General features: G+C 39.8%; 1 protein-coding gene across 1 annotated transcript in view; it reads right to left on the bottom strand.

The window, feature by feature from the left end:
- Nucleotides 1–23,895, bottom strand: part of LOC113542066 (MAM domain-containing glycosylphosphatidylinositol anchor protein 1) — a 192,474-nt gene extending 168,579 nt beyond the window's left edge. Inside the window, exons 1-2 of the mRNA XM_026939340.3 lie at nt 23,715–23,895; nt 22,798–22,887 (exon numbers count right to left, since the gene is read on the bottom strand). Coding sequence (XP_026795141.1) covers nt 22,798–22,864 — 67 coding nt within the window. The 5' untranslated portion in view covers nt 22,865–22,887; nt 23,715–23,895. The remainder of the gene's footprint in view (nt 1–22,797; nt 22,888–23,714) is intronic.
- Nucleotides 23,896–24,423: the final 528 nt, after the last annotated feature.

The raw sequence follows: 24,423 nt of genomic DNA, 5'->3' as shown, positions 1-24,423 counted from the left end.
ACTAATGTCTTTCAGGCCATTTCAGTGACGCTAACGTTATGCATCATCAGTGGGCGTGTTACAGACTCATTCGCGGGTGTAATGAATGTGAAGGTAGTAGATTATTATTTATTATCCATCATGTTTTTTTTGTTTTTTTTTTTTTTTTGCTAAAACGTGTTTGGAGGAGAAACTAAAAGTTGATGGATTGAGCACACCTTGTGTGCTTCACTAATGCAGCTCCCTATCTGCTTTTAAGTGTGTGTGTGTAATAATTTACCCCAACCAATATTATTTACATTTACACCATTTACATTATTATTATTATTATTATTATTATTATTATTATTATTATTAATGAGACTGTCCAGCTATTGATAGATTTGAGCCCTCCCACCTAACATCACCACCAGCCAACCACTGGTGAGGCAGCAATACTAAGCCAACCATGAATCATATAAACTTAAGTCCAGGTAAAAGGCTTATGCTTGTTGCCATGGTTACATTTCAAAATGTTTATCCTATGAGAAGCAGTGTTTAGATTTTTGATCAAATCTGCATGAGAGGCGTCCTGACGATGAAAGAATGAATAAAACTGTGTTTGGAGAGTATGCATCATATGAATGAAATGAAGTCGTCGCACCTTTTAAAAAAAAAATCTAATTATAGGTGAACAGAATTTTCAGATATATTTAAACTCCATACAAAGGGTTCTCTTTACTTATTCATCATTTCACATCAATTTCCTCCGTGTGTGTAGTAGAGCAGAAAGTTTTTCGCCCCTCCTTCATTTCATCATCGATTTCTGATCAGCAAGTCTGACGATTATAAATTTTAAAATGTTGTTAGAAAAGTGTTATGTATGTGTAAAAGTGTTACATATCCAGTGTAGTGTAATAGCCCGTAGTTAGAGTTATCACTAGTGAGTCCAAATTTTTGCAATTATTACACTAGTATATGCCACACACACTGCATATAATACTGTCCTTTGTGTGTGCGTGTGTGTGTGTGCATATTGCCTAGTTATTGTTGCAGCCTGCCAGTGTCTACACAATTAATCAGCCTGCAGCTGGAAAAATTGATGCATGCAGTAGAAAAAAGGTCTAATTCATAAGTAAATGGAGTCATAAATAAGAGTGTGTGTTTAAGGCAGGGTCAGGGCCGAGTGCGAAATTTACAGCTTCCGAAATGAAGGATGGCGGCAGTAAATATGTATTACTGCAGAGGCAATAAGAGGAAAACGAACTTCAACAAAAACTAAATAAAAACTTTGTTATCACGTATGCACACATTCATACACATACACATTGTTATGTGCATCTGTTCATACAGCAATTCATCCTCACTAGTAATTTTTGTCTACAGAGGCTGTTTGACACTGGCTAATATTTTCCCAGCTAACTGACTATACAATAGTTTGTACTACAAGGACAGTAAACAAAGCTACCATGAGCTTGTATTTGTTTACGCAATCAGTTGAATGTTAGCTTTGTAAACAAACTAGCTACTCATAGCTATCTTTTGATGTTAAAACTGAACTATGCTCACAGTTCATTAAGTTCAGAATAAAAGACTTGAGCACATGCTGTTATAGGAAAATAATCAATGACAGATTAGCGATGCAGTTTGATGCGAAGCATGTTACAGTTACCATTCCGAAGATGATTATTTTCCTATAAAGGCACTTTTTACAAATTACAAATTACAATTTTTTATGTATTGAAGAATGCATTTTATCCATTTACAGATACATTTAATGTTGTTGAAAGTCCGTGAAGCAAGTTCGTTCCTGTAACTTACATTACTGCAGCTATAAACAGTCGTCCCCTCACCAGCAACTTGTCATGTTCCAGAAAAAACACAAAATCCCTCCATCTTTAACACTTTGCCACCTCTAAATGTTACAAGATTGCTGAGACTGGAGACTCCTTCCAAAAATGTTAAGGCTTCATTTTAAAACAAGACAACCAGGCAGATTTTTAAATGAATCCCACATAGCCACAGAATGTAAAATTGAGTTAAATTTCAACGACAAGAAAATGGCTGAACACGTCATGAACACATAAAGTAGCGCTACTGCAATTTACTAAATAATATTAAATGAACTCAAATACTATATTATTTAAGTAATTAAAATTTGACAGTCCTAACATATATACTCATACATTGCACTTGCTTGAACATCCTCTGCATTGGCTTTCGAAGGCCCTGAATTTAAGAGATCGTCTCGCTAAATCTGGGCTGTCAAGACTCCGTTCCATCACACTCCTGGTGCCAAACACACCTGTTAAGCAAAGCTCCTTGTGCGTGTTCTGAGATAAAGGGTGGATTGCAAAAAGTGCATATTCCCTGCAGGCAGAGTGTGTGTCGTTTTAAGTTGTTTGGGGGGTTAGAGGGGCTTACGAAGGGCATTATGTAAGATAATGCTGAGAGAACATATAGCCCTGGGTGAAATCGACTCAACTGTCTATCACCTGTCATCAGTTTTCGTTACGTGCATGGCTTTACAGGTGATCCAATAAGTGTGGGTGCAATCTGAAAAGTGTAAATCTCTACATGTGTGTATGTGTGTGTTGACTCAGAATATCCAATACTTCACATATAACCTGGTGTATGTATGTTGATGTATGCTAACCCTACTCCTCATGGCATCCTATTAAAAAACACTACATCATAGCAAGTAGCTGTAATAACCACGCAGCTATACGCTGACATGCAGTTTAGGAACAATTCCAAACTTTATTCATAGGAAAAGGTACAAAGGTTTAAGGTAGAAAAAGGTTAAAGATACCTTTTATTACAACTTTGGTATGAAATCAGCTCAAGTCCTACCTCATCACCCTCATGCAGTTTGTCGTACATATGAAAATGCTGTAGCTCCAAAAAGAAGTCCACAGTTATACTATAGTATAGTGTTAATCTCTTTTTAACCAACGTTGCACTTATGTACTGCTGTGAGCTGCGTGTAAATAGCGCTGTAATCATTTGCTGTATAAAAACTGGCAAACAAAGCAGCATGGTTTCTTGTCCTGCCTTCTTGTTTTTTTCTGTTTTTTTTTTTTTTTTTTTTTATCATGGGGCCAAGCTGACGCAAAGATAAAGTAGCTACTGCAAGAAGCAAATGCATCATTCACGTCGCACGTCCCTTCCCCTTCAGTGAATTAGCTTTTATTTATCCCAAAATTCATAAATATTGTTTGCATTTCATCTAAATGTCTGCTTTTGCTAAAAAAAAAAAAAAAAAAGCAGAAAAGTGTTGTTTTCAAGGTGGCTTTCATTTCACCATTGGGTCAAAAGCATAAATGCTACCTCTGTAAATATGCTACATCTCAAAAAATATATATATGTATATCAAGCACCATTACCATCATATAATTTGCAACTCCACGGTTACAGAACATCAGCATTTCAACAATCACACCAATCATGAACAGCCACTAATTATACCAATTCAGCATGACCATTAGCTGGTGGTCAGGACACAGCAAATGAGATGGCTGACTCTCAGAGTAAAATCAACCTAGCAACCAACCACTAATACAACCTGTAGCCCTATGTATTAAAAAGCAAGGTACTAATCTCTGTTTTTTCTCCTTCAACAGATCTAAGTAGAGTTAATAAAGTTCACTGTTTTCACCGACACCTACTAATGTGCCTAGCTAATTTGTTGACATTCTCTCTGAGTCTTAGGTGTCAGGTTTTTAACGCTCGGTACTATGGAAAGGGCCAGACATTTTTTAAAGACATGGTCCCACCCATCAAAAAGTAAACAGTTGATTCCAGCGTCACTCCATAATTCTGTGGTTAACTGGCAAAGTAGTGTCTTCAAGTCCTAACGACGGGTTTGCTAGCTTTGCTGTAATCACCTGAACATCACAGAAGAAAAGACTCCTGATTGGATAACTTTCCTTTAAACGTTTTCAACATTTCAACCATTTTGTTTGGTTGACAATGAAACGAGACCACAATAGATTAATCATCTAATTTAATGATGCTAAATGAAATGACCCCTAAAATATAGATGATTTTTTAATTCCCTGAAATGTTCAGATCATTTCTGAAAGTCTAGATTTGTTCTACCGGTCTAGAATATCACAAACTATGACACATGATTAAGCATCCTATGATAATTGTATATTATCTTACTGGACCTTTTCGGTTAGGCTGTAATGCAATCTGTTCAGTAACTGGAAATTCTCGTGGCAGGAAATGAGCTCGATTTTGTTATTGACTTGCATTAACTCTTTGAGATACCTTTTTTTCCTCTATTGTTTTTACCAGGAATATCAAGTAAAAACAAAATTTATTTTAGATCCTCATATTCAACAGAATTTCAACCTATAAAATGCTGTTAAGCAATAAACACTCTTACACCATAATAATAGGTATAAATCCTTACAGTCTGATTTGTAGACTGAGATTATAAACCATTGTAAATTGTATACGTCTAGAGTACCAACAAAATGCTGGATGAAAATTATAGGCTAGGCAATCCACTAGGCATTTGCTGCAAAATCTTCTACACAGTATTTCAATTATTGAATAAAATGGTCCACATTGACAATCTTGGGGGCGAGAGCCAAAATAACTATCTCTGGCTCAACTCGAGAAGCAGCATTGGTATAAAAATTATGTTTTGTTTATGTTTCACAATGCCTACTATGATATTTGTAGCATATTTGTGGAGTTTTGCGTAATCCTATGCCATGCTTCTTTTGGTGGTTTATAGACTAGTGTTGTAATGCAGTGCTCATGCTCTGAGATTTTAATCAAAAATTTCTAACAATGCCAAAAACTTGGTCGCGATGACACTAAATCAGCCGTGAATGTCACATTATGCATTCCGAGAGCGCCGATCTCAACTCATGACCAAAGAATTCTTTAATGATGTGCGATTTTTGGCCAAAAATCATACAGTAGAAAGCCAGCTTAATGATGTTTAATAAAAGACAGGGCTTGCTTTTGTTATAGACACAGTCATTTGTCTTTCCACAGTCAGCAGCAGTGTGATCGAACTAACAAAACTGCCTTTTGTGTGTGTGCGTGAGTGTGCGTGTGTGTGTTCTCTGTTTACACTGCCTCCAAAAAGTTTCCAAGAGTCTGTGAAGAAACTGGGCCAAGGCCTAGAGCAGGACGCGAGACTAATTAAGAAGTCCAAAGTGGGAGGTGGAGAGAGAGAGAGAGAAAGAGAAAAGGGGAGACAGCGAGAGACTGAGAGAGATGGAAAGGCAATAAAGAGGAGAGCTAGAATGAGAGAACAAGTCCCCTGATCGGATGCAAAGTGCATTATTAAAATTGGAGGGAGGAAAGGAGATGCTCTGTGGAGCAGAACTGCAATTACCTAGAGCTTAGGAGGGGTACCATCTTCAACCCAAATGCCCTGAACCTAGGGCAGAAGGGCTAAAACCATGCTGATGACTGGGAATAAGAGGTCACCTCGGGCCAGGGATAGTTACTTCTTACTTTTTTCATTGATTTCTCATTCTTTGTCCCTCCACCTGTGATTTTCAAAGTGTGCACAACCCATATATCATAGTTTCATATAAGGACAACGTCTATATACAAAAGGAAATTTTGGCATTGGTCAGAAATGTGTGTTCGTCAGCAAAGATTGCAGTTTTCCCCAAGGACCCTGGACACGTGACTTAAAGGAAGCCTTCACCATGAATCATAGTAACTATGTTTATATTGAAATATTTGTCATGTGCTTAGAGATTCTGGTGTTAATTTGTTGGTTAGTGCTGTATTTTCATTATTCCTGTGAGATGTTAGAGCTTGTCTGCCATGCTGAGGTCACAGGAGGGACACTGCTAGCACAGTTGGAATGATGCGTAATAGAAGGAAAAAGAAATGAAACAATCTCATACAGTACATAAGGGATAATGGTCAATGTCGCTGTTAGCACATTTTATTACTTTTTTTTTTATTTAAGTTGACGTCAGGTTTGTGCAATGTAACGATTTAATCGCTACACAACCTTACATCATCATGATATCCAGTGACAGTATAATCCGATTATATTATATTACCTGCCAGTCTTTATGCTTTTTGCATAGGAGCTCTGCAGTTTAACACTGGAGTATGCTGGTATGAGTTATCACTCAAAAATATGCCAAAAGTGTCTTTCAGAACTGCCAATTTATGCTCTACACTCACTACATTTATGGACTACACTATTTATTTCTACTATACTTAACAAACTCAAATGTTTCTGGATTTATAAACATGCTTTTAGACAAGCTTGGTGTCTAGTCCTTCTTATCATGCACGAGCGATCAGTTCGGCTCTCAGCTTGCTCACTGGTGTCTCTCTGACTTAATTAGCAGTGTGTCTGTCCCAGATGGCAGGCCTGAGTGTTAACCAGTTTAACTGCAGCTAAAGCGTAGAGAATAATTCCGAAAGAAAAGAGCATGATCAGTGGAGATCAATGGCTATCACTTGCTGAGGAACTGATCCACAATAGACATGTGACTAAAATGTAACAGCTGAAGAGCACTCTATGTTAGCACCCATTAAACGGCTTGATTTGCATTCTAATGCAATGTCATTGTCTAATTAGTAATTAATTAACATGTAATTAATCTATTTAGTAAAAAATTAGAATGGAATCCGTCAAGGCAGTTAACTAATTTCCACAACAGCAGCTTTCAAGATACAACACCACCATTAGATATAAAACAAGCTTGACAGTAGCTTTATTGTATCTAAGCTAGCCGGTTAGCTCAATATGGAGGACAACTAAGACAATGGATTTCTCACCACCACTTTTGCGTACACCTGCCAACTTAGCAGACAAGGAAATAATACCATATCATAGAACAATTAACCATTTGTTTCTGAACTGAGGTCCTATACATTTCAGCCAAGAATACCCAACGTTAACGGAGAGAAGGGACATCGTGGGCAGTCATGGGTTTATGTTTTACATTATTCATTTATTATTTTGTGTCCTGGTTTCACAGATGTTCATTAGCTCTCATTCACTATATGATACACAAGTGGTCATATGGTGCACGTTAAAATCAGTTTCCAAACCCCTCTAACTGATTGCTTGTCCATGTCATTACAAATCTCTGGCAGATAAGGAGAGCAGCCATATGATGCCTTCATTAGATCAATTCTGGAGACAGCAGTGAAGTATCTGAAACAGGACCTGAAGTTGTGGCATAGCGGGGCGTGGTGGCATAGCGGGGAGCGCTGTCCCTGTTTCAATCCTGAGCTCGGGTTACTGTCCCTGTGGAGTTTCATATGATCTCTGTGTCTGTGTGGTTTTCCTCCAGGTACTTCAGTTTCCGCCCACTGGTAGATGGATTGGTGACTCTAAATTACCCCTAGATATGAGTGAGAGTGAGTGAGAGTGTGTGTCTGTGTGTGCGTGCATGATGCCCTGTGATGGACTGGTGCCCTGCTTCGCACCAAATGTTCCCAGGATAGGCTCTGGATTCACCACGACCCAGACCAGGTTAAAGCTTTTAAACACCAATTTTAATTTCATGACCACTTTAGGCAAGAGAAGGACTGCACACACACACACACACACAGAGGCATTCATCAAGCATAAATTACAACAAACAAAGCCTAATCAATAGGCAGGCCTTACTGATAAATGACTGCTAGGAAGGTGTTTGTATAGACTTGTTGGAGGAAGAAAGAGGAAAGGAAACATTCAGCAAGCAAAGGGAAAAAAGCAAGAGAGAGAATAAACACCCTTCAGACATAGAGCAGAAACACCTGCACAGTGTGTGTATCCACATGCGCATTAACCCACCCACACACAGACAAAAAGGGCAGCCAAAAAAACACAGGATACAATCTGCAATTTCAGGAATTTTCCACAGCTTGTCTGACATCTCTATTTGATAAATTACAGATGTGAACAGAGTAATACTAAGCTGCTCTCTGGAAGTTAAATGGGCTTTTACCCTTGCATTGTGCATACTGTTAAGTTAAGAGCCTCATGCAAGGTTGAGTGAAAATTCCAGCTGTTGTGCAGAGCAGAATTTATACTTCTCCCACCTCCCAAAATACACCTTACGATAAAATATCAACAGGACCATGATGTAACATGCAACAAGACAGACACTCAACTTCATGTTTCTAGCCTAGACTGTAGATTCATGCAAACTACCAGGAACAGTCATGTCAGGTGATTACACAGAGTTAAACGACCGCTTTAGATTTCCACCATTACCGCTTTTAGATCTCCATTTAGGCTGACGTTTTTCAGCCCATGCTGCTGAAACAACAGAACTTTCTTCAAATATTGCATTTCAAATTTTGTTGACTTTACATGCTATCATCTTACGCTTTGCTAGATTCACACAGAACTCCACCATCTTCAGCTTGTACAGAAAGAAACATAATTTCCCGCAATACAGCTAGGCCAAGCTACTCCACTATATATGCTCACTACATAGGGTATAACAAAATGGCCTACTTATACCTACATAAACTCTCTACATGATATTACAGTATTTGGGATTCAGCCACAGGACAACAGAGTAGACTCCAACATCTACATGTTGGAAATTAACTCTTTAAAACAAAGTATCCCAATTAGGACACTTTGTTATTTCTTTATATTTAAATGAAGCTGTGTGTAACTTTCCCCAAATAGTTTGCCACATACAGAAAAGCAAGTTTTGTCTGTATGTATTTATGTATGTACATCTACATTTCCAGACCTCCTTTTCTCTTGTTCCACTTTTTTGCACTCAATAAGTTTTTTGTTGCCTTACTAGTACATTTTTCATCACTGTCTCACTCTGTATTAGCAAAGCCTACGTTTTATCACATAATCATTAACCCTTTCTCGCAGTACACTCGCGTCCTATTCCGCCGGAGGAATGGAAATCGACTTATCGGACATTTTCAATCAGTATAAACAAATGAATTATTGTATCGCCGCAAGTCTGTTGTAAGATTAGTCAGGACACTGTTGGGTTTCTGTGTATGGAGTATCGTGACTCTGTGTGGTGAGCAGGGCGATGGGAAAGGGGAGGGGTGTGAGCCCCCTACTGGGCAAATAATTCACACCTCTCCACAATAACATTGGTACAGAGATAAAACAGACAGCATAATTAAAGCTTTTTTAATAGAAAACCACAGTATACAACTGCCACAATAAAATTATAATATTTAAACCTAGTAGGCTAGGTTAAAAAAAAGAAATACCTAAGAAAACTTGCAAAATCTTAAAGCCCAGTGTGTCTACTTTCATACGAGTCATTAATCACTACTGTGGAGTGTGATATCACAAATAAATTCAGTGCTGAACACGGGCATCCCCAAAACAGGTGGAAATTCCATTCTTTGGCCTCTGGTAAAAAGACATAAACATAAGGTCCAGATACTGGCATGCACGGCTACTCATGACCATACTTTAACCACATTCTGCAGGTAAGAGTTCAGAATCAATAACGCCTTTTGCTTTCTTCACATTTTAATCTCCCCATCACTTAGGTGGAGGTTTATCGTTGTGGCATCCATCCATAAAAATGTGTCTATCAAACAGAGCTATACTGCCTCTTACCTTGCTCTTAAATGTAAAGGTACTTGCTGCTAAATTGCCATGGTACAAGAGGAATGAAATAATTAACTTCACGTCAGGTCGAATTGTTATATTCCTATAACCGCACACCCCAAGTGTTTTACTTCTTACATAGCCTTAATAGTCAAAATTAGATCCAATAGACTATACAGTCATACATACAAATACATTTTGACAGTATTTTGGTCTCTGTAACACTCCACCACACAAAATCTGATTACTGAACAACGGCCAACAATAGCAATTTGGGGGCGAGAGTAAAAAGCCACTGAAAGAGAGACAGAGCGAGTGATTCTCAGACATCAGGCTGTGTTCACTGTCGTGCCCAACCAGTGCGGATACTGCACCAGGAAATTACATTCTCTATTTATTCATGGTGTTCAGGCTTTCACTCTGCTGCATCACATTTTGTGCAGATTATGTGTAATACACCGATTTCTCCTGTAAAATTGTTCCATACCAGTGTATTGGTATGGATAAAATCCACACCCTAAGATAACGTACAAGCAGCACTGTATCAACAATCATACTGTCCACAACTAGTTAGGGCTAATGTTTCTAAAATCTTTCACCATTTTTGTTAACATCTAAAATTTCAGCTACATACGGTTACATCGCTAGTCAGCTCACAACACTTCGTAACCAATTTCCTGACTTGTTCCTTATTTCCAGTTCTATAGAAAGATGGCTGTCCCATTTTTCACAATGTCATAACTTTAAACCTATTATTTCCCCAGCAGTACAAGACATTGTTTAGATGCATAATACAACGCTGACCCTGATTTACTGAAGTACAAATCAATAAGAAGCAATGGAGGTCATGGACCTTGTGCGCCATGGATTGTTTAATGTGGTTTATCTAACATATCTAAATATGATTCAGATGTCCTGAGGTAGTTTGAGGAATTAGATTCAAAATATTTCTAATACCTCTTGCATATATTACCACCTGCACTTTTACGTGGAAAAACTCAAAGTTCCCATAGTGGACTCTGGATGTCCCATTGCTTTTTTGGTTTTTTTTTTTGTTACATTGCTGGAAATCACAGCCCACTACTCAAAATTATTATACTTATTATTGGGTTCATGGAATTGTTTGTATACTCACTACCTGCAAAAAGGTCCAGAACCCCTGCTGTAGACCAGGCAACAAGTTTCCAATCTTCAACTATCCAGTTTCGGTGAATCCGTGCCCACTGTAGCCTCAGATTCCTGTTCTTGGCTGATGGGAGCAGAACCTGATGTGGTTTTCTGCTGTTGTAGCCCATTCACCTCAAGGGTCTACGTGTTGTGCATTCTGAGATGCTTTTCTGCTCACCACAGTTGCAAAGAGTGGTTATTTGAGGTACTCAAAACAGTCTGGCCATTCTCCTCTTAATTCCCCCATCAACAAAAAGTTTCTGCCCACAGAACTGCAGCTCGCTGAATGTTTCTGTTTTTTGAGACGTGTAAACCCCACAGGACCAGCAGTTTCTGAAATACTCAAAACCAGCTTGCCTGGGACCAATAACCATGACATGGTCACATACACAGACCAGACACCAGACACAGTACGCAAATACTCAATGCAACTGGAAGCTCATAACCAATTAAAGTCAATATTTAAGCATCATATTAATTCTATTATGAGTGTAACTGAGTCAGCCACAAGCCCTGTTTGTGAGCACCCTGCTTCTTTTCCACATAAACGTACGGTATTAGTCATTATTCATTACTCAAGGGGGATTTTATTCTCCTAGCCAGCTCAGATGTGTGCAAGATGCAGTGCTGGAGTGTAAACGGAGAGTTCGTCTGACTCAGCAGCATGTGGGAGGGCATGAAAAGCAAAAGGCAGCTTTCACAATAAATGGCAGGAAAGTATCCAATTACATAAACATCAGTGCAATCAAAGGGGTGCTGAAACCTGTGATCTTGTGTGGTACTTCGAAGGCAATTGGGAATCTAACAAGCTACTCTCACCCAGCTATCTCCAAAAAAAAAAACCCAAAAAAAAACCAGCCAATTCTGAGAACAAGATTCATTCCACTTTTTAGATGAAGAGCATTCAGGATCCGCTCAGGATATAAAGCTTCCACACAATTATATAAGAGATTCCAAAATTAAAGAGAAAGAATGAAGACAAGATGCACAAAAAGAGGCAAATTCCATTCCAGTCTCTCCATTCCCCAATCTCAGCAGGCAAACATGAAAATGAGCCTCACAGGATCTAAATGCATGGATAGAGTGTAATCTCTCATCAAAACTCAGAGAATACATGCCATAAATCAATACGCTGTGAAATATGCATCAAAGTTATCCGTCAGCGCCAGTGGAAGTGGTGGTGAGGTTCCGTCTTGGTGGAGAAACGTTTCTATGCTGCCGTCTTTGCTGTCAGTGACTTCAAAATGGTGTTCAGACCATCATCACTCAGTAAGAGCGAGTGTATGATGCACAGTACGAGATGTTTTACTTCTTTAATCTTTTTTTCTGTACTATAACCAAATGGTAAGACTGCTGATCACGGTGACAATAAGACTAATGGAAACCTCACCATGTCTCATCTCTTACCTTCTAATTATACAGTTGGATTGTAAATATATATATGTATAATGTACGTATGTTCCGCCACCATTCATTTTTTTTTATACAAATGAGCCAGAGTGTAATCCATTTTAAAAATCGAAGGAGTTAAATTTACCTGTTGTGAAGTTCTTCTAAATGATGGATTATACTTTCTAACACCTACTTAAGATGGCTGTTGTGCGCCTCCTACTTTCATTTACGACGTCTAAAAAAAATTACTGTGGCATGTATTTACGGTGCAATAGCAACGTCAGAGGTAGGATGTAGGAGTCGGTTGTCACTGAATATGAATACATTATTTGAGACACAAACACAGATACAAATAGAAACCCTATTCACTATTCTTTTTTGGGGGGGGGGTTGAGGTTGAGATTAGACATGTGCATCAGGCCAGGAATCCTCTGGATGCAGCACGAGTGAGTGAGATATGAAGTTCACAGGGCAAATGAAGACTACCTTCTTTATCATCATCATTAAAAACAAAAACTCTTCCAGTTTAGGCAACTTACAGAAGATACAGATAGAGTCATTGAGTTACACACCTAGCAGGAAGTATATGCAGAAGAAATGCAATGGTGCTTCTGATGGTCAATTACCCTTATCAGTAGGATGACAAAAATATACTTGTGACAAGATTGGTTTAATGTTCTCATATACCATCAATGTTGGTACCACTGTCATGTGCCATTCTTATTTCATGATATTGCCACTTTTACTTATGCAATATCAGAGATCATAAATTGTACAGTGGTCCAGGCGCTGCGAAGAAGAAAATCCTAGCCAGCAAAAAAATAAATTTTCCACAAAAAACCTTTGTGTGGACACCAAGGACTCCCAAATGTTCACCAAAGATTCCAAGGATATCTTAGTGTGTACTGGTGTTCAGAAAGACAACACAAGAGAAATGTTAAATAAAAGTGATCACTAAATTGGTGTCTAAAGACAATTACAGGAGTTTAATGGTTTTAAGAAATTCGTATTATATAAATTGGACTCAACTGATTAAATTATTCAAGTTATTATCATGTTCCATATAAGACAACAGAATATACAATGACAAAAAAACTGCTACATATGTACTTTATAGCTCAACTGCCACGACAAAAACTGATCACTTCATATTGGTCTCTATAGGATACCAGACCAAAATGAGGAAAGGGCAAAAATAGGCCATAAAATAAATCTTTTTCAAATAAGGATCAACCATCATGACACAACATTCTCATGATGTCACACTGTCATTCATAGTGAAGTGAAGTGAAGTGAAGTGAAGTGACATGTGGCCAAGTATGGTGACCCATACTCAGAATTTGTACTCTGCATTTAACCCATCCAAGTGCACACACACAGTAGTGAACACACACACATACACACTGTGAACACACACCAGGAGCAGTGGGCAGCCTTTTTCGCTGTGGCGCCCGGGGAGCAGTTGCGGGTTTGGTGCCTTGCTCAAGGGTCTCACCTCAGTCGTGGTATTGAGGGTGGAAGAGAGCGCTGGTCATTCACTCCGAAGTCCGACTCTCTAACCATTAGGCCACGACTGCCCCAAAGTACACGCTCTCATAGTACACTCTCTCAACCAGATTTTTGTTTTAAAACCACCTTGTGTGTCCTATGTTGCTATTCTGATTTTTGACAGCAAGATACTGTCTCTCCAACAAAGGCATGTTTTGCCATTTTTGGCAAGGCATGCTACAAGTAACTGTCTTGACTTGGCTCACTTTATAGACATTACACTGGGAGAAAGTGCACAACTGCTGCCCCAGTTTCCTGCTACGCTGCTTTTCTATGGCCAACACCATAACTGTCTCTCACCGATATACAGGGGTTCAAAAGTATATATACAAACTAAATATATACATGTAGTCTCATTACAGTACTTGAGTCCACTTTTTTGAGTATAATTAAATCATAGTACTTGAGTTTTTACAAATAAAATATTAAACTTTGCTACATTGAATTTCTGATCGTTATTACAGAGTAACCCTGGAAGACCAATTAAAAGACATTGTGTAATTTTTACTTCACTTTTGAAACCCAATCAACATAAAACAGACACCAAATACTTAGCAGCAATGTCTGAGACAGTGGAGACAGATGAGCACCCTGACCCCAAAAGCAGACAGCTAAGTCAGCTAGCCAGCTAATGTTATGTTTCTTTATATAATTTTGATATTCGAAGTGGCATTCACTTCAGCATAGCTCACTTGGTTAGTTAACATAAGAACATTTAAAGGATTTGTCATATCATTTGTAGACATATGAAAAAGTAATTTGTAAGGTAAGTACTCAAGTAGTTTTCCATCAGACAACTTATTATTTTCGTGATCACTACTTTCACTTCTCAAGTGAATTATAACTGCAGTTGCAGTATTTTACTCGTCAGTGTGTTTTGTACACTTTGCACCACAACACATTTTACATACTCCTCTACTGCGCCTTTCAAAAAAGATTTCCCTCAAGGATCAATCCTTAGTCCTCTAGTTCTCAGCACATACACAATGTGTGTGTGTGTGTGTGTGTGTGTGTAGCGACCTCCGAGAGACCTTCAAATGATGAAAGTTTGCCCTTTTCTACTATATGTAGTTCTGAGTAGAATGTAGTTCTGAGTATTTCAGGTTTTCCTGAACTGAAATATGTTTCTCTTTTGTATTTATCTCACCTGCAAGTTACAGCAATTTAGAGTCTGTACATGACCAAAACTGAAAAGGGAGAAATCTGCTTTAAAAGATTGCCTTCTGACTCAACTAAGGCATTTTGACAGCTGGGATCTGATTACAAACTCAATTGATTAGGCTTATGTCTGTTTTCTTGGCATTCACTGTGTAAGGCTTTAGGCGGACTGATAGCATTTACCGCTTTGTTTGTTGAACTGGATCCTTACCCAGCATGGCTATTGCTGGAAGATAGCCTAGGCGAGGTTTAAAAATAAATTAAAATCATTTCCATGTCATTTCGATTCAATACATCTGTAATTTCTTGAAGTATAGGTTTCAAAGGATGTTATAGGCAGAGAAACTTCACCAGAATTCAGCCGCAGCGACATAAGAAGGGTTATCCCAATAGACCACACATATACGCCTTCCCCTAAGCGAAACATTTAGCAGCGCAATCTTAGCTTCTACTCTTATGCAGATGACACTCAGAAGTATCTCCATTTATTTCAGTGCTACACCCATGTTTATCCATGTGCACACAAGGTAGCGACCCCTGGGAATTTGCGCAAAACTCACAAGTTAAAGCTGTGACTGTTTTCTCACACTGTTTTCTCAACTGTGATGAAAATTAAATCTGAACTGACTTTCAAGCTATGTCTGGTCTACACCCATGCCCCAGTTCTAGTCAAAAAGTGACAGAAAAGCATTAATAATGCAGACAGCTTTGGAACAGGTTGTGTTAATACTGAATCGAGCAGTGAGACTGAAACACAAAAAAGAAATGGAGGATCCAAGGAAGACATAGTAGGGAAGGAAGATGACCAAGTCGTTTCATTCCAATCATTTCGTCATTTTGACACTCGGGGAATTAAAAACATGTGCTGGCGTCTGCATCTCTACCTTTCTACCTCTGTACCTGACACATCCAAGCATATTCTCCATCCCGAAACCATGCATATAAAAGAGTTAATAATGCTTAATAATGCATACAGCATTCTTCTCTGTGGCATTATGAAGCAGAAAACGCAACACAGGAAAAGCACTTGGAAAGCACTCAAGGCTTGGGTTCTGAAAGACATCTGTGTGCTTTTCCCTGCTGAATATAAGTGACTGCTTGCAGCAGAAACACATCAAAACACTCATTCGAAAGCAACACCTCTCTCACACACACTGTCATATCTGTTGTCTCTCACCTCACATGTTTGGGCTCGCCGAATAGCAATCATCTCTCAGTCTACAAACTTTACTGAACTGAATAAAGTCTAAATGACCAATTGCTATTATTAAGTCTTCTGGACAGCTATAACGATTTAATCTCACATACATGGCTTGTGTGTGTAAATGTTTCGAAGGCCAATCCAAACTGAAAGTTCCTTCCAGATTTACCAAAGTTACAGTAATGCTGATTTTGACAGTCATGGCATAGCTGATTTACGTTTAGTGACGCCCAGAAAAGTCCATAAAAGGCAAATCTTACAGAGCTGAAATGACAATATGACAACCAATCACTGAAATACTGCCTCCTATGCATGGCATGTGCTAAATCCTCCAGTAATGCAGCTCAGCCACTGCAGCGCATCATCTACTGGATGCAAATAGTATCCAATCTCAATATTAACACAATAGTAATGCCAAGAGATTAATACAAACACAATGCTTGAGCCCCTTTGCTGTCTGGACCGTCGCCGTTTCCGTAGTAACCATCCAAGATTGAGAGTACTGACGCTTCAGGCTTCAGCACAGCTCAATATATGCTTTGAAATAAGTAAGAAATAAAAGACAAGTTCTCAAAATGTTTTATTCATTCATCCATCAATTTTTTTTTTATTTATTAAAATGCGTTCTTAAAGAATGTTTATTCACATATAGTTAAGTTTGATGTAATGAAAAGTCCACGAAACAAGTTAGTTCCTGTAATCACTTATGTTATAACAGCTATAAACGGTTGTTCTCTCATAAGCCTCTCTCTTTTTCTCTCTCTTGAAATGAGTTCTTAAGAGACCTTTGGCTGGTTAGCGGTTCTAGCTTTCTAAACAGCTTGTACATAGAAACATTTGTGAACAGCGGTGGAAAGTACTTTAGTAACTATACTTCGTTACTGTACAATTTTCGAAGATTCATACTTTACTCAACTGTTACTGAAGTTAAACACTGGTACTCTTACTCAAGTGAATTTATAAGAGATATTTTTTACTCCTTACGATTTCATTTTGACCTGCAAAGTACTCGTTAATTTTGGAAAAGTTTTCTCTTGCCCAGCTGATATGCATTTTTTTTTCAATTGGTCAGTTAGCTTTAAGATTGGTAAATATGCTAGCTAGTTTTTTTTTTTAATTTGTTTTTTTTTCCAATTCAAATTTGCAAATTTGCTAACTAGTTTTGTTTTCATTGCTAATTCTGCAAAAAAAAAAAAAAAAGGTTGTTTAAACATTAACTAACCACTTTTTTGCAAAATATTTAATAGATATTTAATAGGAAAAAAAAATAAAAACAAAAATTCATGTATGGACTGGTCATTTTTGATCAGTCAAAAATATTTACTTTTATTTGAGCATGTTTAAATGTTGTATATAATAACATTTTTTGACACAATACTCAAACTTCCACTTAAGTACAATTTCTCTGTCCATTTTCCACCCCGTTTGTGAATGTGAAAGACTGCTGTAGGGATCTACTCAGAAACGTTAAGGGTTCTAGATGGAAGAGCATATGTTCCCGAAATCCTACCATTATAGATGTTGTGTCAAAATCCAGCATAAAGCTTTGCACATGCAAGGCATCATGAGACGCTGGGAATGTTGTGAGCAGGTTTCTATTTTAATCTGTCAATCTCTGCTGTAGTTATTGAGCAAAGCTGTGCAGAACAATCCGGAAGAGTGCTTCAGTAGTGGTAAGAGTGTTCCAGCTCATCAACTTTTGGCTGTTTTAAATTACCGAGAGTAATTGAAGCATGGTGTAGTGGAAACCTGTTTTCTGTCAGTCCATAGCTGAAAGCAGCACAGTGCTTCCCTATGGTTTTGGTCAATTATAAAGCTATCCAAAAATATTATATCCCACCTGTGCTAGAGAACACAGTGAGCACACGCTGTCCTTCCACCAGCATGAGTGAGAGTGAGACGATACAAGTATGGAAAAAGGACGATAAGATATGAGGGCAAGCGTCATGGCGAGAGAGTGTGGCATGGAGAAAGTAATTAAATGAAAACAAGCGAGAGATGAGGACGCGAGATGAACGGCTGGGAATTAAAAATGAGTAAGTGAGAGTGAGAAAGAGAGAGAGTGAGAGAAAGGGATCTCTGTATAGTTTTATGTGGCTCTCTCAAGCTCATGCATTAGTCATAGCATGCCAACTGTTCTTGGACACAGCTTACACACACACACACACACACACACACATACACAAAATGCTGTTCCATTCCATAATGCCAGCCGGTCTCAACTGCAACAAAGGATTCGCTTTAACCAGAGTTCATTGAAAAGGTCAGCACTTGTAGGTAACCACTCATCACTAGCGAAAACCTCAGCAGTGGCCTTTCTCCTGCTAACCTTCTTTTAAAAGGTTAACCGACTTGAAAGCACTCCTTGGATTTTTGTTCCACCTTGAAAAGGAAGCAAGAGGGCTGGGAGCATGGTTTTAGAGGAAGATACAAATACAAGCTCCACAGAAACTGATGGTTAAATATGGATCATTGATGGTTAAATAAACTAGAGTCAGGCTACAAGGTTACAGGCTACAACTGATCAATCCTTCATTCATTCATTTTCAGTAACCACTTTATCCCGATCAGTGTTCTAGTGGATCTGGAGCCTGGAAAACTGAGCGTGAGGCGGGAATACACCCAGCACACCCAGCATGAGTCTCCATCGCCGCACACCATGCACACACACACACATACACAGTCACACCTAGGGGCAATTTAGAGTCACCAGTTCACCTACTGGCATGTTTTCAGAGGTGGCAGGAACCCAGAGAACCTTGAGGAAACCCACACAGACATGGAGAGAACATGTGGAACTCTAGATAGACAGTAACCCAGCTTAAGATCGTACCGGGGACTCTGGAGCTGTGAGACGGCGATGCTACCCGCTACGCCAATGCGCCCCGCTGAATTGTATACACTAAAGTTATACAATGGTTAATGTAAGATTAAGAGTAGCAGATGTAGCGTTTCGTACAGTTTACACTTTCTCTCACATGTTGCCATTTTGGTTGAGGCTGTGTTGGACACCACAATCCTGACCAGCTCACACACACGTACACTGACACTAAAAATACAAACAAGCCACCAGAGTCAGACTAAAATAGGGGGGGAAACAGTGTGTTGTGGTGGAAGAGAAAGTAAAAATATATTAAGCTTTTAAAAATATGCATAAATAACTGATTTAAAAACTCCAACTGTGATAATAAGGACATAAATATTGGCTGCTGTACTTTATGCAGACCTACAAAGGCATATGCACTTGAAAACTCTTGCTATAAATGAAACCCTACCAAGTTCGAAAGGCCCTCATAAAAATAATGTGAAAAGAATATTAAAAGCAAGGGAATATGAAACTTTGTGATTGTGGGTGTCCGTTCCTTAATTAACTCCTCTGGCGTTTTCTTCTCCACAACTCATTTTCTCCCAGATGGCTTCGGAGATTTTCGTGAGAAAATTACATTTTGAGCATGCTGATGGATAAGAAAAAAGAAAAGCATAAAGGTCAGTCAACAACAGGTAACGCAGACAGCTGGAGTGTTGCGGGACAGCGCTCACTGGGAAAGTACAATGAGCCTGTCCACGTGAGTCAGTAATAAAAGAGAAGCAGAGAGAACAGAGTTCGGCTGGAGAAAAGATTTACAGTATGATATCATGGTGTTCATTATATATTGATACCTTGGCATTTTCAAAGAGTATGATGTCATACTAAGAAAATGCACAAAGAAACACCCTGGACAGGAAAACAGTCCATCCTAGTTATTCACACACACACACACACACACACACACACACACACACACACACACACACACACACACATTATCATCAAGGCACAAATTCAATCCTCCACCCTTCAGCCTGTAACCTGTCTGCCATCTTTAAGAAGGTTCTTAACAAGTGCTCAGAGATATCAAGGAATGAGGAGAGAGAAGGCTTCTGGATTCTACAGTATAAACACATCAACTCTCCCCATAACCAATTTACAAACATGATACGATAATAAGAACCACAAATACAAAATTAATCATCTTAATTAACTAAACAGCTCATGGGAAATGTGTCAGACGCTTTAAACTAACTAACGTCTCTTTAAAGTGACTGCTCAGTGAGCAAGAACGTCTTATTAGGTGAATATGGGTTTTCTCGGTTCCTCCTGTCCTCATTTCCTTTCTGCACTTCCTCTGACGGAGGACTGAAGAAGCCAGGAAGGGAAGTGAGGAAAAGAAATGAGGAGGTGCAATTAAAGTCTTTGTGAGATGGGTAGAAACCGGAGGAAGCGCACACACAGACAGGGAGAATAGATAGAGACCAGAGCTCAGGATCGAATCCCAGACCCTAGAGCTGTAGCAACCATGGCACTGCTGAATCCATATCTTTGCAGCTATAGTATTTATGTTGGTTTTACTATGTCCTTTATAAGCCAGAACAACTTCAGTGCACCTAGGCAAACCTAGCCTCTACACGTCTCTGGAACTGTAATGGAGGAATGAAGACCATTCTTCCAAAAGATATCCGCTCAATTGGTCTTTTGATGATGGTAGTGGAACGCGCTGTCTAACACGTCACTCCAAAAACTCCCATAGGTGTTCAACAGGGTTGAGATCCGGTGACAGTGAATGCCACAGCATCGAATGCGTTGATTTAGATCATCAAACAATTTGGTGAGCCCTTTGTCCCCTGTGGATGGGGGTGGAGTCATTCTGGAAGATAACACTTTTATCAGAATAGGAGGATAAAAGTGATCAGGCAAAAGAACTTTGCATTGATTTGCAATGATCCAAGTGGACTCAAACCACATCAGCAAAATACCCCCTCCAGCATGACAGAGTCATAATACAGCCTGCCTCCCATTCTCTCTCTCTCTCTCTCTCTCTCTCTCTCTCTCTCTCTCTCAGACAAGGACATCTGAGTTTGTCCCCAGGCTGATGGATGAATGACCTATCCATTTGGGAGCAATAAAGCCCTCTAGGCTCATTAGAGGGCAATTACTTGATTAATTAAGAAGCAAATTAAGGGGCAAGTCTAGTAGCACTTTATTAAGCTGAGCTGAGATTGTAATGGCTGTTAAGATTGTCCATCCTCTGACGTTCATAAAGCAACAGAAATGGTCAATTTAATGCCTGATCAACAGTACAAGATTTAGACATCCTTCATCAGACCTCGCTCACAGAATAAAATTTAGCTGTAATAAAACAGCACACACTTTCAACTTATGCTCACAAATCGTAGTTCGCAGAACCCGGGAACATGGCAGATGACAGTTCATCTCAGTTCACCAACATTATGCTTTGATTAGGGCTGTCTTGGCGTTATAGTTTCACGGATAGTCACGGAGTACGATCAAACGCTTACGTCACTGTTGACATTTTTGGAATACTGAGAAAAATTGGTAGAGTTCGCAACGATTTATGTCTATTACCATAGATATAACCATAGGCACATAATACCGTAGGTTTTTTTTTTTCTTTTTTTTACGAAATCCGGTTGCCTACTCCAGTGAATTTCATCCCTTTTGTGACATCTGATTCATGTTTTGGGTGTCTTGCTAATCACACTGTTTGGAGATGGATTTAGTTGACCTTCCTGGTGTAGGAGAAACATGTGCTTATCTTGTATCATTCTCTCTGACACTGCTGAACTGGTGCAAGCCCTAACACACTCCAGCGTCCCGATTCCTCCGACAGAATCCAGGATTTTTGCTTTGTTATAGATATACATATTTTTCCTGCTGTATCACGCTAGCCAACCAGCGACTCCGAATAACGCCTCATAAAGTGACTTTTTCTATTAGCAACTAAGTTCAACAGAAGTTACAGTTTGTTTTTAACACATAAGTATCAGAAATAAACTAGATTTGATGCTGGATTTTTTTTTTTCCACTCTGATTCTGTGTTCACACAAAGTCATGGAAATAAAGCAATGCAGGTCTCTAAAACTCAAAGTTTTTAATGGGTTCCTGCTTGGAAACCATCTCTTGCCTGTACGAGTATGAACTGGATGTCATACAGCTACAGACTCAGAAAAAAAGGTACAACTGTATCATTCCTTGTCACTGGGGTGGGACCCCGTAAGCGTACAGGGTTACGGTACCTTAAATCTTTTTTAAAGGTCCACAAAGATACAAAGCAAAGGTGCGCCAAGGAAAGGTACAGTTTAGTACCCTATTTTTAGTGCATGCAAAATGTTGGGTGTTTTTTTTTTTCTTCCCCAGTCCAGGACCTCTCTGTTTGTCTTGCACCACTTTACGCGTGCGCACGCGCACACATACGCACACACACACACACCTCCAAACTCCTTACTGTAAACCCCCTGCGCTCGGATTCTTCCAGCAATACGTTTTTGGGGTTTTTTTTGCAACAAGATAACACCTTTTCTGTGCAGTCTAACAGACCGTAACGCGCGCGCTCTAGGCTCAGGTTCTCTCTCCACTGTGCACTGATTGAAAACTTTCTGCCATTGGTCGGTTGGTTTAATTGGTTAATTACGCAAAAAGGTGTGCAGGTTGGCACAGTTCCGGCTCACTTATCATTCCCAAGTCAAACATTTTTATTATTATTAAATGTATTATGTAATACACTGTTGCATGACTAGCATGCATGCAGAAACAGTGTGCACGCGCTGTACTTTCCGCGCGCTCAACGTCTACTAGAAAGCTACCTGAAGCAGGGTTGTAAAGATTCATTAAATTCAAGCGTCCCAGTTTTAATATCCAACATATCAAATCACTTCGACTAGGCTATAGTGCATCCCGCTGGCATAGCACTTCCTTGCGCATTTTACAATTTCCCAAAATCATTAGAGCACACGCGCGTGCGCGCACCGGTCATCCCTTCAAAGTTCTTACCGTAAACCCCCTGTCCTCGTGTGAAGCGCTGCAGGACGGAGAAGAATAAAATCCAGAAAAGCTCCATGATCAGCTGCGATGCCTCATCACCTGCGGAGAGCCACAAGCACACAAGAGTGAGACACGCGCGCACGCGGACACATACAGTAGCGCTCGCGATGTCAAGTGATTCCCCGGGTTTTATCCGCAGCGCTGAAGGGCGGGACGTTCATCTTCCAATGCGCGGATTATCTAACAGATTACAGAGGCGGTTAGTAATCTGTGACCGGATTGAATGAATAAGCAAATGGTTATTGTTTATGAAATTGGCGCGCGGGTTCGCGCACTGAGGGAGCAGGGATGCCAAAGTTGGCGCGTGAACGGAAAAAAACGTGCCTAGTCTACTGTATCTCCAATCAGATATATATGTTGTTTGGAATTAAGTTTGCTTTCTGCAGCAAAAAAAAAAAAACCCTGAAAGCATAAATTGGTGAAATTAAAGATAACGCGTGCATGGAAAGCAACGTTCAAAACTTCCAATATGATCGGTTACAGTAGCGCGCGCGCGGCGTGCCTATTCTCAGGAGCTGTCACTCAGCCGGCTTCCGTCGCGCGCTTTTGACAGCGTGGCTTGCTCGTCCTGCGCCGCACGCGCTCGAACAGAACGCATGACGCGGTGATGCACCAGCTTCCTGAGCATTTCCGGATGTAACAGAAATAAAATGTTTGCTTAAAAATTGCTTAAACTATATTTATATAGATCTGTATACATACAACGCTCTGTTTCTTCTAGAGTTCTTGTCACCTTTGCGCGCGAGGGCTGGGGAACAGACAGCTACAGTTTTCCAGACTTTACCTGGTTTGGTTTGGTGTGCATGCTTGTGTCACTGTTTTTGGAACTTGAAGAATAAAAGGAAATGAAAGGAAACAGGGCTGACCTTTTCCGGTGTGGGAGCTCCGCGCGACGCCTCCAGGTTAGTCAGCGTGCAACTCGGTTTAAACGAGACGACGCGAGAAAAGAACAGAAATAAATCCACTTTCCACACCACAGCAAGCAGTGAAGAGGAACTCAGATCTCCGGGCTCGTGCGGTCTCCAGCGCGCGTTAATGTGAAGCCTCTCCTAGGCACGCGCTCGAGAAGGAAAAAAGGAGCAGTCCCGGATTCCGAGACATTTCTTTCCTGAAAGTTTTTTTCTGTTATTGTTATTATTATCTCCAAAAAAAAACAGCATGTCACATCCACATCTCAGCGGCTCCGGGATGAGTTTGCTTTCTTCTTTTTTCCCCACAAAAATGTCCTCAGTGGTGATAACACTACAGCCTGAGACGCAGCTTTGGGGTTTTTTTTGATCTCGCGCTTGTCTTTACGCAGCACGCGCGCGCCGTTCCGACTCGCTGGATATTAAGATTCTCTGCGAGTGTGAGGGAGCGACTGTGTTACCGCTCCGTTAGCCACAGAGTGTGTGTGTGTGTGTGCGTGTGTGAGTATGCGTGTGTGCGCGCGCGCAGACTGAGAACCGACACTGAGTGCGCGCGCGAGGAAGGGGCGGACGCCAGAAACGTCTATTTTTTTTTTTTTTTTTAAATTTATTTATTTATTTTAAGGAACAGGTTGCTGAAGTGGGAAAAGCGTCACGGACCGTCTTC

This window comes from Pangasianodon hypophthalmus, chromosome 3, assembly GCF_027358585.1.
Source record: "Pangasianodon hypophthalmus isolate fPanHyp1 chromosome 3, fPanHyp1.pri, whole genome shotgun sequence".
In the NCBI taxonomy this organism is placed as follows: Eukaryota; Metazoa; Chordata; class Actinopteri; order Siluriformes; family Pangasiidae; genus Pangasianodon; species Pangasianodon hypophthalmus.
Note: the sequence above shows the minus strand (reverse complement) of the source record. Positions and strands in the feature narration are given on the sequence as shown.